This window comes from Vigna umbellata, chromosome 5, assembly GCF_029865625.1.
Source record: "Vigna umbellata cultivar VRB3 chromosome 5, Vumbellata_1.0, whole genome shotgun sequence".
NCBI lineage: Eukaryota > Viridiplantae > Streptophyta > Magnoliopsida > Fabales > Fabaceae > Vigna > Vigna umbellata.
The window spans coordinates 32,666,816-32,683,356 of record NC_142169.1 but is presented as its reverse complement, the minus strand read 5'-3'; the positions used below and the strand labels follow the sequence as shown (position 1 = coordinate 32,683,356).

General features: G+C 35.6%; 3 protein-coding genes and 1 pseudogene across 7 annotated transcripts; 2 read left to right on the top strand and 2 right to left on the bottom strand.

Annotated features, from left to right (window-relative positions):
- The first annotated feature begins 418 nt into the window (after positions 1–418).
- LOC124827404 (protein RTF1 homolog pseudogene) lies at positions 419–2,426 on the top strand (annotated as a pseudogene).
- A 518-nt stretch (positions 2,427–2,944) lies between these two features.
- On the bottom strand, positions 2,945–6,201 carry LOC124827406 (alkaline/neutral invertase A, mitochondrial-like). Its single transcript, XM_047300455.2, has 6 exons — positions 5,431–6,201; positions 4,817–4,973; positions 4,452–4,663; positions 3,708–4,201; positions 3,489–3,537; positions 2,945–3,382 (listed from the first exon to the last, which is right to left on the bottom strand). Exons 1-6 carry the CDS (start codon positions 6,199–6,201, stop codon positions 3,056–3,058), a joined length of 2,010 nt encoding a protein of 669 aa, XP_047156411.2. The 3' UTR covers positions 2,945–3,055.
- A 2,241-nt stretch (positions 6,202–8,442) lies between these two features.
- On the bottom strand, positions 8,443–10,859 carry LOC124827403 (Golgi apparatus membrane protein-like protein ECHIDNA). The gene is made up of 6 exons (XM_047300451.2): positions 10,726–10,859; positions 10,381–10,437; positions 10,069–10,272; positions 9,842–9,901; positions 9,403–9,529; positions 8,443–8,866 (listed from the first exon to the last, which is right to left on the bottom strand). The coding sequence occupies exons 1-6, from the start codon at positions 10,738–10,740 to the stop codon at positions 8,778–8,780; spliced, it is 552 nt and encodes a 183-aa protein (XP_047156407.1). The 5' UTR covers positions 10,741–10,859; the 3' UTR covers positions 8,443–8,777.
- Positions 10,860–12,049: 1,190 nt separating this feature from the next.
- PPD1 (Photosystem II reaction center PsbP family protein) lies at positions 12,050–16,084 on the top strand. 5 transcript variants are annotated; one of them, XM_047300463.2, is made up of 9 exons: positions 12,050–12,155; positions 12,885–13,048; positions 13,407–13,541; positions 13,686–13,772; positions 13,878–13,965; positions 14,109–14,163; positions 14,749–14,809; positions 14,981–15,406; positions 15,667–16,084. In XM_047300463.2, the coding sequence occupies exons 2-9, from the start codon at positions 12,947–12,949 to the stop codon at positions 15,886–15,888; spliced, it is 1,176 nt and encodes a 391-aa protein (XP_047156419.1). In that variant the 5' UTR covers positions 12,050–12,155; positions 12,885–12,946; the 3' UTR covers positions 15,889–16,084. The 5 variants fall into 5 exon arrangements, with proteins under 5 accessions (XP_047156419.1, XP_087971027.1, XP_047156421.1 ...); XM_088114901.1 differs by having other exon boundaries at positions 12,063–12,155; positions 12,909–13,048; XM_088114900.1 differs by lacking the exon at positions 12,050–12,155 and adding an exon at positions 12,172–12,325.
- The last annotated feature ends 457 nt before the right edge of the window (positions 16,085–16,541 follow it).

Genomic DNA, 16,541 nt, shown 5'->3' with positions numbered 1-16,541 from the left:
GAGTAGAGGACTAAAACACAGCAAAAGGCACACAGTGATCCCCGGAGGACCTCTCAAACTCTCGCTGAATTACGTAATTTCTACAAACAGAACCACTTCGTACTGGAATCATTCCTCGTTTTGTTGTTCCCTCGCACGATTGCCTCTGATCAGGTGTTTATTTGTTGCTTATCTTTTCTGACTTATTATTATTATTATTTTAATTTTGTAACTTTGAACTGCATTACATATTGTGAACTAAGATGAGTCAGTTCAGTACTATCACCCAGAAAGTCGAAGTTCATCACATTCGTCTGTATTTTTCATTCTGCTTATTTATATGCATTTTTGATAATTATGTTAACTACTGCATATGATCTTATCGTAAAATTTCCATTTACGTGGGTTGTAGTGGTTGTTGGGGTCTGACTCATATAGCTCAAGACTGCATACATATAAACACAGAAGAGACGATGGCAGACTTGGAAAATATGCTTCTTGAGGCAGCTGGAAGGACGAGTTCTCCGGTGAGAAAGCGGCACAAGTCTCGGAACTCGAAATCAAAACGTGAGGGTGGTGCGGCATTCTCCGATGGTGGAAGTCATTCTAGAGAAGAAGACTCTGATGAGGGTGCAAACAAGAAACCACAGAGGTATTCATCCCATGTTCCACTGAAGAAGAGATTAGACGTCAGCAGAAGAAGTAGTAATAATAGTAATCGTAATGAGCATGGTGGGGCTGACTTGGAGGATGGAGTTCCCGTTAGAGATGGTGGCAGCAGTGAAGAATCTGATGTTGGAAGTGATCTCTACAAGAACGAAGACGACAAACAGAAGCTCGCAAATATGACAGAACTTGAAAGGGAGATGATTTTGTCTGATAGAGCAACCAAAAAATGTGAAAAGGAATTCAAAGAGAAAATGAGATCGAAGAGGGAAAACAAAAATGCAAGTGCAAAGACTGGTTCTGCAGCAAATTCATCTTATCATCCATCATCTGCCAAGGTTCGTTCATCGGCTAGAAATGCTGAGAGGACGGCCTCCAAGGGAGATGTTCTAAGTGAATTGCGCGCGAAAAGGATGAAGCAACAAATCTTGGACCCTCATGATAAATTGGGAAAGGCTTCAGGATCAGGCTCAAATAGCAAGCAGAAACCTGGGGTCACGGCAAGTCCAAGTAGCTCTAGTCAGAGTGAGAGTGTTATTCGGTCTGACAGTGAAAGAGACTCGTCTGATGATGGTGGATTGGGTGACAGTGATGATGACAAGAACATTCATGAATCAAGGATGCCAACTTTTGAGAACATAAGGGAAATCACCATTAGGAGGTCAAAGCTCGTGAAGTGGTTGAATGAACCATTTTTTGAGGAGTTAATTGTTGGATGTTTTGTGAGAATTGGCATAGGAAAGTCAGAAAGGGGACCTGTTTACAGGCTCTGCACAGTGCAGAGAGTTGATGGAGGTGACCCAAATAAGCATTACAAGGTAGAGAATAGAGTCACTCACAAGTATCTAGTCTGTGTGTGGGGAAGTGAGAACTCTGCTAAAAAGTTTCAGGTGGCTGTAGTTTCAGATTCTGCACCCTTGGAGAGAGAGTTCAGACAGTGGGTTAGAGAAGTTGAAAGAACTTGCAGCCAAATGCCGAGTAAGATGAGTGTGTTGGAGAAGAAGGAGGCCATAAGAAGAACAAGCGCTTATGTTTATTCAGCCGCTACTGTGAAGCAGATGCTAGAGGAGAAAAAATCAGCCCCATCTAGGCCACTGAACATTGCAGTGGAGAAGGATCGTTTGAAGAATCTGTTGGAGGTTGCAAAGTGTAAGAATGATGAAGCAGAGATGGATAGGATCTTGAGAAAGCTCGCGGATTTGGAAGCATCTCGTAAATCCCGGGAGAATGATGCCAAGGCTTTGAGGCTGGCTGAGATGAACAGGAAGAACAAGGTTGAGAACTTCAAGAACTTGTCTGAGCATAAACAGTTGAATGCCAATTTGAAAGCTGGTGAGGAAGGCTATGATCCCTTTTCGAGAAGGTGGACAAGGTCGAGGAATTACTACGGTAAAGATACTGAAAAGAGTGAAGATAAAGGAGAAAAGGATGGTGAAGTTAGTAAGGGGGAAGAGAAAGAAGAAACAGCTGTTACAACAAAGATTGGTGTTGAAGTCACAGAATTGGCATTGCAAGCAGCTGCTAATGAAGGGAAGTTGATTGATACCAATGCTCCTGTGGATGGTGGAACAGAATCATACATGCTCCATGATTTCGACTTGCCTATCTCTTTGGCTGAACTCAAGAATTTTGGTGGACCACAGGGACTCAAAAATGGATTTCTGGCAAGGAAACAAAAAATAGAAGAAACAGTTGGGTGCCGGGTTTCTGAGAATGATGGGAGTAGGCATGCACTTACATTAACTATCAGTGACTACAAGAGAAGAAGAGGACTTCTGTGAAGTTCCGAGGTTTAGTTTTACAGTGTCTACTATCGAGATCATTTTCTAAAGGTTATACTTTTAACATGTAGATAGCAAATAAGAGGTGACCAAATTTATTTATTAATTTAACATAAATGATGCCTTTTCGTTGGCTACTCGGCAGGTTTCTAATGTTTTCATGCTTTTGTTTCCATCATTTGCTTACATGTGTTGTGTGGTTGGGATGTACATTATGTATTGAAAATGTATTAGCTGCTAAAGGTTGAAGTCCACTTGTTTGATATCATTCTGGGAGAGTTTACTACCGCTAGTAATCGCATTTAGATTCCAAATCGATTAAACGTAATCAGTTGTACCACTTATTGCGAATTAGTCATAACCGTTGAAAGGAAACTGGGGAACACCCTTTTACACTGTAAAGATCAGTTGACATAACTGGCAAAGTTTCGTATCTTTGAAATCAGAAACACATGTTAATAAAAGAAAATTCAGTATGTACATGTTTGCATATATATAGATGAGTGAGAATCTCCATCTCTCATAAAAGGAAAGCCATATTTATCATATTCACAACCACCATAATTTTTACTATTTCCTATAAAACTCATACCATACCCTAGACCTTTTATTGTATAGAAGGCCTCTCATCACACGAGAATCTGAGATTTGTCAGGGACACGAGAGGATTTGACTCTGCCACTCTTGTGAAGCAAACAAATACAATTCTCAAGGATCTCAAAATCCTCATCCCACCATAACAAGGAAGCCAAATTAGGATTCTTCAAAAGCATCTTAGATGCAAGGAACCCAGCTAAAGTCCAAGTTTGATAAAGCCGGGCTTGTTTGCCAATAAATTTTGCATTGGGTGTGTCATAATATTCTGGCCAAGAATCACGGGGCAGTCTTTTCTCAGCCAAAGCAACTGCTTTCTCTGCCAGTTCAGTTCTATTCATTTTCATGCATGCAAGTGTGAACTGAAGACATGTATTGAAGCAAAGTTTAGTTGTGAAGATGAACAACGACATTTTCTCAACTTTCCTTAATTAAAACAAACATGTTTTCAAATGCAAAGAAATTTACCTGCCACAGAAGGGTTGGCCAGGACCCACCATTATGATATGACCAAGGGCTGCACAAGTTAAGCATGGTGTTTTTAGTTAAGACTTGAGATGTACACCATAGAGACAATAATACAAACACTATACATTCTTTAATGTACTTTCTTTTATCCGAAAAGAGAAAAGAAAGAACTCGGGTCTGCTAAACAACTGAAAGAAATATGAAGGGAAAAGTTTATACGTATTCTTGGGGTCAGAGCCTGTAATTATTCGCCACTCATGATGCTCCAAGGCAGGATAACATATCTTAAGAGGCATTTCCCCCACGAGATCATCCCAATTTGCTTCTATCAGATTCAAAATAGAATTATTTTGTTCTGGGGTGCCCAAAGAGGAAACGATTGACCAAAGATTTCCAAGCATGAAAAACCTGAAATCCATATGAGCTGGCTGCAGATTCCCTAACAGATATCCTCCGTTGGTTGGAACCCAATCAATTAGCCACAAAGGGATTTGATCTGGATAGATGTTGAACTTGTTTGTGGCATCCAATGAGTACTCTTCTGTTTTGTACCTGTATATCTCATTCATCTTTTTCACATCCAACCAATAGTATTCTCTAATGTGAAATGATAGTGCACTGAGTCTGTTGTTAATTTCTCCAACCAGATTCTTGGAATTTTCATCTGAAGCAACCATCTCACGGGCCGAGCGAAGAGCTGAGTAAAACAAGGCCTGCAAATCAAAAACTTACCACAAGTTCAACCAAAATGAGAGATTCTAAGAGTAGAGACAGAAATCTGAATCCAGAGTTTCTCATCTCAAGTTCAACCCCGATACATTAATGTTGAGTGTATAACAAAAGTAGGAGTAGCTATAACCGACTAGGACTATTGCAGCTGAAACAAAAATTCGAGAATTCCAAATCCTTACAACACCTAATATAGAACACAAGAATGCAAAAACGTTGCTTATTTTCACTCACCTGAATCTCAAGGGGGTGGCCATGAATACCCATCCTCCTGTCTATCATGCAAGATCCATCAGTTACTAACAGAGAAGGAAACATATCAAAGCCATCCGTTAAGCACAGATTAAGGATCATTTTTAGGCCTGTTTGAACATCCAACCTTTCTTGCAAGCTGCAGTCCCCAGTAATCTTACCATAAGCCTGCAGCAGGATGATCCACCACAATCCTATCAGAAAACCAAACAAAGAAACAAGTCATTTTGTGATGTTACTCAAATAATATTCTGAGAAATGCTGTTTTTTAAAATGCTCGTACAAGCAATCTCCCAAAGAATTACCCTTTTGCAGCAGGCACATCCTAAAGAACAGAAAAATCTAACCTGAATCTACAGGAGCAACACGACCTATAGCTGATTCCCCAAAATCAGGATCTAAAACTTCTTCACTTTTTCCTTCAACTTTCATAGTTTTAACTTTGAAACTAGCAGGCATCAGGCCCTGCCCTGGGCTATGGCAGTCCACTGTTTTCTCCCAACTCTTGCAATTGAATAGGGAGAAGGATGCAGCGTATTAAACATCAATACACAGAAATCAATCATGACATGATGACAAACAACAGTATCACATTTATTTACGGCTTAATTAAGAACAAACCACCAATTTTATACATATTCTCTCTTAAGTGCTCTCTTAATTAAAAAAAATATCACTAATTCCTCATGTTTTACTAAATAGTTTTCTTCAAGTAAAAAGACGTACAAGTTTGCTTTAAAGCATGAATTATCCATTTGACTAATTTCCTCAAAATTTACCTATATCGATAGTTTTGGCTAAAAATGTGTTTCCCCTTCATCCAGGTCTGTTTATTTATTTTTTCTCACTGTAACTTTTGGCACCAAAAGTAACAAACAACTTTATACTGTGTTATCCATTACTTCTAACGAAAACCCTTGATAATAACGACAAACTGTATGTATGCATGTATATATATTACCTGGAGTTGCAAGGTGTAAAGGAGAAAGTTCCTGACAATCTCCTTTTCTCCCTTGAGCAAGAAAGCAAGAGCCGAAGGGATAAAATCCCTTATAAAAACCTGATCATAATTCAAAGGTTGTTGATCTTCCGAATCATTCGCTGCCACGGTCCCCACAGGGTTATCACAGTATGTCACGAGTGCCTCTTGCAATAAACTCCATGCCTCTTTCTCCACTTCTGTCTCCTCCTCCTCTACCTTCCCACCCTCTTGTTCATTCTCACTCTTGTTATTTTTCTCATCAGCTTCTAAACCAGACACTTCCTCTCCTCCAACACTATCCTCGTCATTGTCAACCCTTTCCTCCGCTATTGGCTTCACATTCATGCCATCCTTTAGGTAAACCATTTTACCATTAATGTTCTCACATGTCTCCACGGAGCTTGAGAAGTCACGAGACTTGAATTTGAAGTCTATCCCGGCAATGGCAGACACACCCCGTTTTGTGGTTCTCGTTGCGCTTAAACCGATGGAACTTGATTGGCCAAAACTCGAAGAGAGCAGCCCGAAAACTTGTTGACTTCCATGCATTATGCGTCCAAATTCCCGCACGTGAAAAGGGCACTGCATGGTGTTGAGATGGAGATTGAGGCCACAGGCGGTGGAGTTATTGGACATAGACATGATCAGAGTATGGTGGCATCTTGCAAGAAACGATGAATTCTTGTGACCAATTAGGATCTTAGGGGATGGTTTCATGGTGCAGTTGCAAACAAGGTTGATCGTGATCATAACAAAAGAATACAAACGAAGCACGTGGAAGTAGTTGATATAGATGATTTTGAATGTTTTATCAATTAATATAACGTTAATGGAAATGATAAATTGGTAATGAGAAGGATGTTTTAAACTTGTGAAAAGAAACAAGCATGGAGAAAACCATGTATGAACGTGAATGTGACCTTTTTCTTATGTATAGGAAGTGAAATGCTACCTTGGGAAACGAAGATTGAGATTCTGATTTCTCACCACAGAATCCCATGGTTACCTATTTCTTTTGTTTCCCCTTTTAGCAAACTATTTATTTTAGATTTTTATGGTTGAATATCTACGAGTAGATCCATTAGCTGCTTACAAAATTTAGGTTACTCTCTATTTCTAACTTGAACGTGGGGTTTGAAGTTTGAAGTAGTAAGTCTCAACCGTGATATTTGTATTCTGTGATCAGAGTATAGTGATGCATTTTTTGCTAAGTTTGGGGGGAGTTGCGTTATCTTCGGCCAAGCATATAGCAAGGGATAGGGTTTTCTTCTTTCGTGGAAAATTCTTTCCACCAAAATGATTGTTGAACAATTTCTTAAAAGTTCTTTCGAATTAGCCTATTATAGTTTACTACAATCAAAAGTTTATTTTAAGATTCTTTCTATTTATTCTGAACAAAAGTTAAGCATATTAGAGTATTATCTAACAAGAAAATTCAAGAAAATACATTAAATATTTATTACTCCACCAAAATAAGCTTTTTCTAAAATAAAAAAAAATCGTGTGCATAGTACTTCTTTTTGCATAAACTTTAATTTTTTCTAAAAAAATAATAATATGTGACATGCTTGTAATTAGAAGTGCAAACATAAAACATTTTCATGTACTATATACAATTAGGCTAAAGGTTTTGCGGTTCCAAGAAGGAAAGCAGTGCCCTTGATCTTACCAACCAACATACATTCTCTCAGAGATCGGTGTAGCACTACTGGCTCAGCAGTCTCTTGTGTTCTGCAAATACATATATGCGTTTGATGGTTATTCATTGCAGTACCTAGGGTGCTGGGGTTGGCATATTCTTCAGGAACCCTTATGTTCTTGACCAAAATCTCTCTAAATTTCTTCACCTTCGTCCTCCCAATACAAGAAGCTGGAAAGAAAGTGCTCAAACAGTATCTGACTGAGTTTATGTCTACTAGACTCGGTGTTAGACGTGAATCAAATATTCTTTCAACTGCTTTAAGAGTAGCCGATGATGGAAAGTTATACTATCAAGTTGAGGTTGGTTAACAATTAAATTCAAATAATCAGTTGCATGAGTTTTTCTTTAGTCACAATACACCTCACAATAATCAGCATAACATGTATTGTCAGATAAAACTAGTCGATACAATTATAAATGAAGCGCATAAGAAATTGGTAATAAAATCACTCTCTTAAAAAGATATATGAATTAATTTATGTATTTGTTTCTATCAAAATGTTTGTTCGTGGAAAGGAACATCTTGAACTCCAAAGATCACAGGAAATAATCTTACAAACTTTTTTTTCTGTAAATTCAATTGGGAAGCAATTAGACGAACCAATCATGTGTAGAAAATGAAATTAATAGTTTCTCCGAAGCGCTCTCCAAATATTGGTTACGCACATAAAGGAAAACTATGTGCTTTGAAGCTTTGCACTTCCTTGATTCCCCATATTCCTTTTCTTGATTCCGAGTTAAAGAATTTTAGATAATGAACACGGGTGCATGTTTTAATGAATTTTGTACATACAAGATTCTCTAGGCTCGAATGTCAATAACTGTTGTGAGTGTTTACGCACTTTTGGGAGATATGATTGCTGAAGATTTTGAGACTCCGCTTAATCTTGCAATTGAATCGAGTACCATTAATAACTACAAGTTACGTCCAAATTGGCAAAAAAGAGAATTTGTTACAAAATGAAGTATTTGAGTTTATTCTCTGTATATGAGGTGGTTCATAAAAATGTTTGTTTGGTGTATTTTTTTGGCTGGGTTTCATTAAATATGTCTTTTTAGAAACAGGGTTGATTTACCTATTTTTATGTTCGTTTTGTATTTCTTTGTTCACATGAGTATTGGCTTAACTGAGATATCGTAGCACCATAAAATCGTAATAGTACTTAATGATCATAGCTTTTATAACATAAATGGTAGAATGGATACAGAAATAGAGTAATAAAAAACGTTATTCTTAAAACTTGAATGCAAAAAAGTAACCAAGAAAAAACATGATTTGCAGTTGAAAAAGTAATTATTTTGGCTTGTCATTTGACAATAATAGTCATAGCCACTACAGTGGAAGCTACAAAATTTTGCATGTGCTGGCACACAGTCAATGCAATTTACCTAATACTGTAGCCATTGAGTCATCTAGCGGGTTGCAGGACTGGGCGAGGGCTACCTCTCCTCTTTCAGACTCTTTATTACTCTAAGTATTCTATACTTTTCCTTGGAGAACAGGGAGTTCACTAAATCCATACATTCTATATAAAGTCATCCTCGAGTCATCATATGTGATTTTGAGATAAGAATTTCCTCTGCAGAGTTTTCTTCTGCAACTGACGTAGGGGTAAAAGATTCCTCAAACAACACTGAATGCTGATTGTAATGTAGATGTGACCCGTGAAGCAATTGTTTGGGTGGCAAATTGTTGAATCCGTTTCTTAGCATCTGAAAATAACCAATCAGCGGTATCCATTGCAAATTGTTTCTCCATTTGATAAATATAAAGGATTGCCAAACAAAAAGGAACATTTATGTAGAAAGAAATCCTTCCAGTTAGGAAGAACACAAGTCTCATTTTTGTGTCCTCTTTTTCTTCCCTTAATAGAAAAATGATCTCAGAGATAATAAAGAAAGAAAATGTATTCTTTCATTTAACCAAGTGTCATTGTTTATTGGGATGACAAGGTGGACAACTTTGTGCACTGTTGATTTAAATTCAGGGCAGAAATTACCATTTGACATGTAAACAATGAACTCTTAACATGTTTTCATAGAACCCCACAAGAGAAACAGATGCAATCAAATAATATGTCTCAATTTCAACTCTTGAAGATGGCTTTATTTATATGTTAGTAGTATAATGAATTAATTTATGTTGGAAGTATGGAGGTAAATTAGAGTGAGCAAGTGACCCCACCTTAAACCAATAAATATTACTGGAAATATAAGATACAATTTGAATAACACACAAATCAGCATACCTTTTTGGCATTTGGTAAAACCAATAATATTTGCAACACTAAGGGTTAAACAAACTCCAACAACTAGGAGGTAATCAGCTTGCAGCTTTATTAGTGAGAATATTGCCATCAGGGTCCACGCAACTGCCTGTAGAGGAATACACAAGAAAATGATGTAATGGATAACAATGTTTTGGATGAGGGTGATAAGAAAAAATGTAAGCAGTGGAAAAACCCAAATGTCAGTTATACTTTCCATTCAGATCCAACATTTAAGAGAATCGGTCACTCTGTTTACCTTATTCAGTACTTATATCAAAACAACACATGAATGAACCATCTAAATAAGCTTATCTGTGCACAACCCCTTCAATTTTTCTGACAAATTACCATAAATAGCAAAAGGATATAAGAAAAACTAGAATGTCATCACAATCTCTTATCAATTGATGTTTCTTACTGTAAGGTAAAGTGTCCACCAGAAAAGCCATGAATCTTTCTTGTTGATCCGGGCCAGTGACTGGAGAAAAAACAAACAAAATACGTAATGTATCTCCATAGCATTTGGATGGCAATCATATGCAACTCAGCAGAGACATTATAGATAGACAGAGTCACAGAGAGATATCATTTTAAAAAAAGGATAACAACATGCAAGTTGCAACTGAGTAAACAAGCAATTCGCACCTCTTGATCAAGACACTCAAATCTCCAAACACTCTCACCCAGATCATTTATTTCATTCCACCACCGTAAACCAACTAAAATTCTCCCACTCACATTCTTGACTACCCAAAAATCAAGAGCGGCTAGAAGGACAGTAATCACGAAAATGATGACAAAGTTATCAATAAAGAGGGTAGAGAGAATGTAAAATGCCAAAGCCGCAGCCTGCCAGACACAAAAAACGAAAAACGTTATACTTTTTAGAACTAACAACAGCCATTGGCGAATAGAGAAAAATGTTGAAATAATGCAAATACATTAAATAAAGTGAACCTTGAAGAGAACATGAAATAAGCAAGTGTTTGGATTAGCGTAGTTTTCCTCTACAGGCTGCACGCATAGTACAATGTGATGAATTGAACAATAATATAATCATTCCAACCAAATCAATGGACAGACAACGAACTTGAGTTGAATTTATAAGAAATTTAAAACATGCTAATTAGGTGTACATAATTTCGTTATTTTTCTTCAACGTAGAAGAGAAAAATTAAAAATGTCTCTAAGAAAGAAGAGGGAAATGGAAATGAAATTGAAAGAAAGAAAGCAGATCGTATTCAATTATCCTAATAGAACGAAATGCAGAAAACATACATTATTGATTGAAATTTTACATACCTGTCCAAGATCCATAGTTGTGACTGAGATCAAGCTTGGGAAAGATTTATTGACAATAACAACGCATTAGTAACTTCTGAAAGGGCGCGCTATAACTAATATATCTTATTCATATACAACTCTCTCTCTCTCTCTCTCTCTCTCTCTCTCTCTCTCTCTCTCTCTATATATATATATATATATATATATATATATATATATATATATATATATTGTTGCATCACATGCCTTTTAAGGTTAGTCTCTTTTGAAGGACCATATTTTCTTTCCAATGGCCCTTATAGATTTTGAGTTCCTAAATTTTCATGATCATAGCCAATAGTACACATTCATCCCGATTCATAATATTATTCATTTTTTAATACATTAATGGGGATTATTTGGATAAACTTTTAAACCTAAGAATTTATTCTTTGTAGTAAGTACAGAATGCTTAGATTCTTTTTATACAAATTTTTACCTTCAATCCACCAAAATATAATAGTTTTAGAAACAATTTTTATATTACTTTTTAATTCTAAGTTTTAGTATTATTTAAATTAGACAGTTTTATTTTACTCCAAAATGGACCATATTAATTAAGTTTATTATAATTTATATATGTGTTAAAATAATTTTAAAAGATTTATATATCAAAAGTTCAACCTAAATATTAAAATTAATTTTATTATTTTAATTTAAGTAAAAAAAATACATATTTTAAGCTTATACTTATTTTAAAATTCTAATTAAGACTATCAAATTAAGTGTTGATTAGAAGAACCAACTCATTCAAGAAAAACAAAAAAAAAATATGAATATAAAGTTTTTATTGTAAATTTTAGATTTTTAACTTAATTTGTCTACTTAAATAAATTTTTTATAATAAATAATATTTAATACAAATTTTCATAAAATATAATTTTTGGCTTTTATTTTTATTAGTAAATAAATTAAATTAAATTTTAAGTAAGTTAGTATCCATAAATAAATTGGAAAAATCTTATATTTTTAAGGAAAACGTTGTAAACAAGGAAAAAATAAATATAAAAACTCAGCTAAATACTACGTTACACTAATCTGGCAAGTTAAAAAAACTTAAAAGTAAATAAAAATTAAAATAAATAAAAAAGCGAAAATATTACAATATGACACGTGATATTTATAAATACGTTAATTAAAAAAAAACTAACTTGAATCGATTTAAACGTGACTTAATTAAATAAAAAAATCAGAATCAAAATTAATCAGAAAACAACAAAAATTATGAACAAAATATTAATTAATCCGCGGAATAAATTGTTTAACTCTGTATTTTTGTTTCTTTTAATTTAGGGGATAAGAAGGGAAGATGAGACGAGGAAATAAATTTCAGATAACCCATTGCTTTTACATTTTCGTTTTCATTTATTCCTTCGCAGACTTCCATACCTTCACTCTCCTCTATTCAGGTTCTCTCTTCTTCCTCTCTTTACCATTATACATTGTTGATGAAGTTTACCACCTTTGATTTAGACTACGGGATTCGCAAGGTACCTCGTGTTTAGAGAAGCACAAACTATGGTTCAAGGGATTGAAGAGGAATGCAATTGCAATTTAGCATATTAAGGTCATAGATTAGGTATTGAAAGTAAAAACCAGAATGCTTGTGTAAGTTTGACTTCAATTTCCAAGTGGGAAAATAAATTCTAGCAGTTGTGTGATTGCTGAGTATGTATTACCCGTGGGAGGATAATTGTATTACCGCTGTGCTAGGACTTACCCTTTTATGACTATGTATGATAAGGTGGCTGAGAATGTGAGAGGTTGGTTTAATACTTTTTCACTGTTTTCTATTATAGGAAACTATTTTACTTAAAAAAATAGTTAAATTCAAATAAATAGTCCCTTAAAAGAGTAAAATGGTAAGAAATAGCGCCCTATAGAGAGAAAACACTATAGACAGAGGCACGGCCAGTTAGGTTGTATTATGTTTTGGAGATGTTTGACTCTGGTTTGATGCTGGAGCAATGGTATGCCAACACGGATTGGGATGTGAAATTGTTGAAATTTGGTTGAAGGTGGTATGATGAGTGTTGTAAAAATGTTAATCTCCTTAATGTTAGCAAAAATTGTTGAATGAAATCAGTGTCATAGATGCTTTGAAACTATTTCGAGTTTATAAACTTACCTCTTTTCAGCCTCATATTAACACTTTGGACTAGGCTCTACACACTCATAGCAACCCTGCGTGGAGGGAAGCATGGCAAGACTGGCGGCACTCCAACAGCACCTACTATCTTGCTCTCCCTTGACCACCTCTCTTTCTGACTTAAGTGGAACCAGACTTCATACTCAACATCAGGTCCTCGTCTCTCTAATTCTTTCTTCCTCATATTCTCTATATCATCCATCAATATCATTTCATCCAATACCTGTCTCCTTTAATTCAATGTTCAACCCTTTGGTGTTTCTACACTAATTGCTGTGTGTGCATTTAGCAGCAGATGGTGAACAGCATTGTATTATTCTATTGTATGTTTATATACTAGTATTACTAGGTAAACTCAGCTACACAATTCCTATATTTGTCCTGTTGAGTTGAATTGAGTTAACGTTTTCCACAAACTTTAAGTTAATAACTTGAAGAATTTATGCATCCAAGTGATAAATAAAGCACATATACTCCTTCCTAACTCCCAGCATACTTTTCTTGGGTACAGTTGAAGAGAAAATTATGGCAGCCAAAAGGGACTCTCTATGTCTCCGCATCAAGCACCAAGAAAATCTTCAATATGGCAGGCACCAGATTTATTGGAGTGTTTTTGTCTAGGCTCCTTGTCAAAGAGGGTCACCGAGTATGACTTACCCATTTCACGTTAACTCTACTATGCCTGTGTCTGTTTTGAGGAATGAATTTTCATTCTTCTGTGAATGCAATTCTAAGGAATCAAAATTACATTCCAAGGAATATTTGATGATAGAACATATGAATTTGGCAGGTGACTTTATTTTCAAGAGGTAAAGCGCCTGTCACTCAACAATTGCCAGGTGAATCAGATGGTGATTATGCTGTTTTTTCTTCCAAGGTATCTAATTGAAAATTATATATTGAATTCACCTTCTTGTAAGGCATGATGAGAATGTGTGTCTTTCCTGAGCATTTACATTTTGTAGCATTGTTAATTTCCCAGATCTTGCATTCAAAAGGTGACAGAAAGGACTTTGAATTTGTAAAATCCAGTCTCTCAGGAGAGGAGTTTGATGTTATTTGCATAAATGGTATGCAAATTCCTACTTGTTCATACCTTCTGTGCCTAATGTTTTCCTACAATTTCATTATATATTTTTACTCTTTAGGTTCTAGTCGTGATTTTTCATAACTTTTCTCTCATGAGACTCATAAATTTTTCGGCATGTTTCAGGACGTGAGGCAGACGAAGTTGAGCCTGTATTGGATGCTCTGCCGAATCTGGAACAGTAAGCTGCGTAATGTGTCTTTCATTTCATATAACATAAAAGCAGATTGCCATTGTTCAACTTATCAATGAGTTACCTAGGCAACTGAATTTTAAGAAGAAATTTTATTGCACTTCCAGAGAATCATCACACTGCTCTCTTCATTATATGACATTCAATATAGAAAATCATTTGTAACAGGGATAATTTATGGAGTTCTCCAACTCTTGGCTCAGCAAGATAGTTCTTGAAATCTAGAAGAAGCTATGTCAACTGTCATGCCATGCTCTTCTTTTGCTTTGATATGTAGAAATTGGAATTTGCACCAATTAGATGGCTTAGACTTTAGGTGTACAGATTGAGATCAATGTGAAACTGAATTGGCTTTTTTTTTCCAAAGTAAAAGAGGAATAATAGTCAACGTAGCAAGGGTAAGATTATTAAGACGTATTTAAACATGAAATACTTTTGTAAGCTTAAATGTTAAACATCATAGCTTTACAAATAATTAAATTATAAAATTCAAATTGCATACTAAAAATTGTCTAGTAATATTTTGTAATATGCCTCTAATCTCCATTTTGTTTATAATTTTCCCGTTGTCAGGTTTCTTTACAGTTCTTCCGCTGGTGTCTATCTCAATTCTGACCTATTACCTCATGCAGAGGTCAGTTACGTTTTAACGTGCTGGTAAATTTTGTCTGCTATATCCATAGAATGGGTGTGAACCAGATATTAGAACCTTAGTCCAACCTGGGTGAACATTTTTTCCTTTACTGTTCTTGCATGGTCCATCTACAACTTGGCTTTGATTTTATCCCTGCTAATATATAATCAGGCTAAAGGTTTTGCAGTTTCTAGAAGGAAAGCAGCGTCTTTGATCTTATCAACCTACATTCTCTCAAAGGTCGGCATAGCACTAGCTCAGCAGTCTCCTGTGTTCCGCGAATACATAGATGCATTTGATGGTTATTCATTCCAGTACCCAAGGAGTTGGATTCAAGTCCGTGGTGCTGGGGCTGACATATTCTTTAGGGACCCTTATGTTCTTGATGAAAATCTCTCTCTTGAAATTTCTTCACCTTCATCCTCCCAATACAAGAGTGTTGAAGACTTGGGTCCACCCCAAGAAGCTGGAAAGAAAGTGCTCAAACAATATCTGACTGAGTTTATGTCTACTAGACTCGGTGTTAGACGTGAATCAAATATTCTTTCAACTTCTTCAAGAGTAGCTGATGATGGCAAGTTGTACTATGAAGTTGAGGTTGGTTAACAATTACATTCAAATAATCAGTTGCATGAGTGTTTCTTTAGTCACAACAAACCTAACAATGATGATCATAGCATGTATTGCCAGATAAAACTAGTTGATACAATTATAAGTGAAGTGCATAAGAAATTGGTAATAAAATCACTTTGGGTAAGTAATGCATCTCGAAGGCGTTCGTAAATCATATGCCTTCTCACTTCTGATTGGAAAATCACATAATTGACTAGTTGAATTTATTGTCTTTATGTTGCTAGGTAAACATAAAGTCATATGCAAACAACAATGAACTTGCTGTTATGCCACAAGACCGGGTGGCTCGTCTGGAATGGGACCGGAGGTACCTATCTGTTCTTGGAGTTGAAAACAACCAACTGTATGAGTTGAGATTGCAGGTGCCGGAAAATGTGTTTGCAGAGGAGGAAAGTGATCTTCGTAGAGTCATGGATTCGTTTCGAGTCAGCAAGATTGCTGCTTAGAACTAGAATGTTGGATACATGAATATGCTCGTTGTTCTTGAAACATAATCTTATTTTTTTTTATTTCTTATCAATTCTAAAAATCATTTTTCTCTAACTCTTGCTATAATTTGGGCTCTGTTGATTGTTTTGTTACACTCTTATCTTCATTTTCGTATCTATTTAAGTCTGTTTGAGAACACGACATTTAACTTGATCTATTGTGGTGTATCTCGATTACTCAAACCATCAGACTTATAAAAATTGTCTCACTAATCTTTAAGCCTCATCTAAAATAAGAATGTTAAACCAGTGTTGTGCTGAAAGTGACCTGATGTTATTTATTTTGGTTGATGAAGGGACTGAATTATTATATCAATAATACGAAATCTATATAGTTGGAAAAGCGGAAGAAAACCAAATCAAGCTTTAGTTTAAGTAAACAAAAAAAAACAATAACCAAGCTTAGGGTGTAATTAGGATAAGTTCATATTATAAGATTGGCATACGATGATAATGTTTGTTCAACTTCTCTCCGTTAGTCAAGTTCTTGCATGCGACAAATAATTACACTGTGTTCACCATTACTTATTCATCTGATCTTTCATCCACATTGAACTGAAAGTTTTATGTACCATAAATTCCATTTTATTTCAAGATACTCGAATGAGAGG

Bases quoted from the DNA above. Each gene is read 5' to 3' on its own strand.
- LOC124827406 (XM_047300455.2), bottom strand. From the start codon at position 6,201: ATGATCACGATCAACCTTGTTTGCAACTGCACCATGAAACCATCCCCT. The intron at 4,664-4,816 runs GTTAGATTTTTC...GTTTTCTGATAG, and splicing joins TGTTGCTCCTGTAGATTCAG to GATTGTGGTGGATCATCCTG. The intron at 4,202-4,451 runs GTGAGTGAAAAT...TTTGATTTGCAG, and splicing joins GCCACCCCCTTGAGATTCAG to GCCTTGTTTTACTCAGCTCT.
- LOC124827403 (XM_047300451.2), bottom strand. The intron at 10,273-10,380 runs GTTCACTTTATT...TGTGTCTGGCAG, and splicing joins TATTTCATGTTCTCTTCAAG to GCTGCGGCTTTGGCATTTTA. The intron at 8,867-9,402 runs GTATGCTGATTT...GGTTATTTTCAG, and splicing joins TTTTACCAAATGCCAAAAAG to ATGCTAAGAAACGGATTCAA.
- PPD1 (XM_047300463.2), top strand. From the start codon at position 12,947: ATGGCAAGACTGGCGGCACTCCAACAGCACCTACTATCTTGCTCTCCC. The intron at 13,773-13,877 runs GTATCTAATTGA...TTAATTTCCCAG, and splicing joins ATGCTGTTTTTTCTTCCAAG to ATCTTGCATTCAAAAGGTGA. The intron at 13,966-14,108 runs GTATGCAAATTC...GGCATGTTTCAG, and splicing joins TGATGTTATTTGCATAAATG to GACGTGAGGCAGACGAAGTT.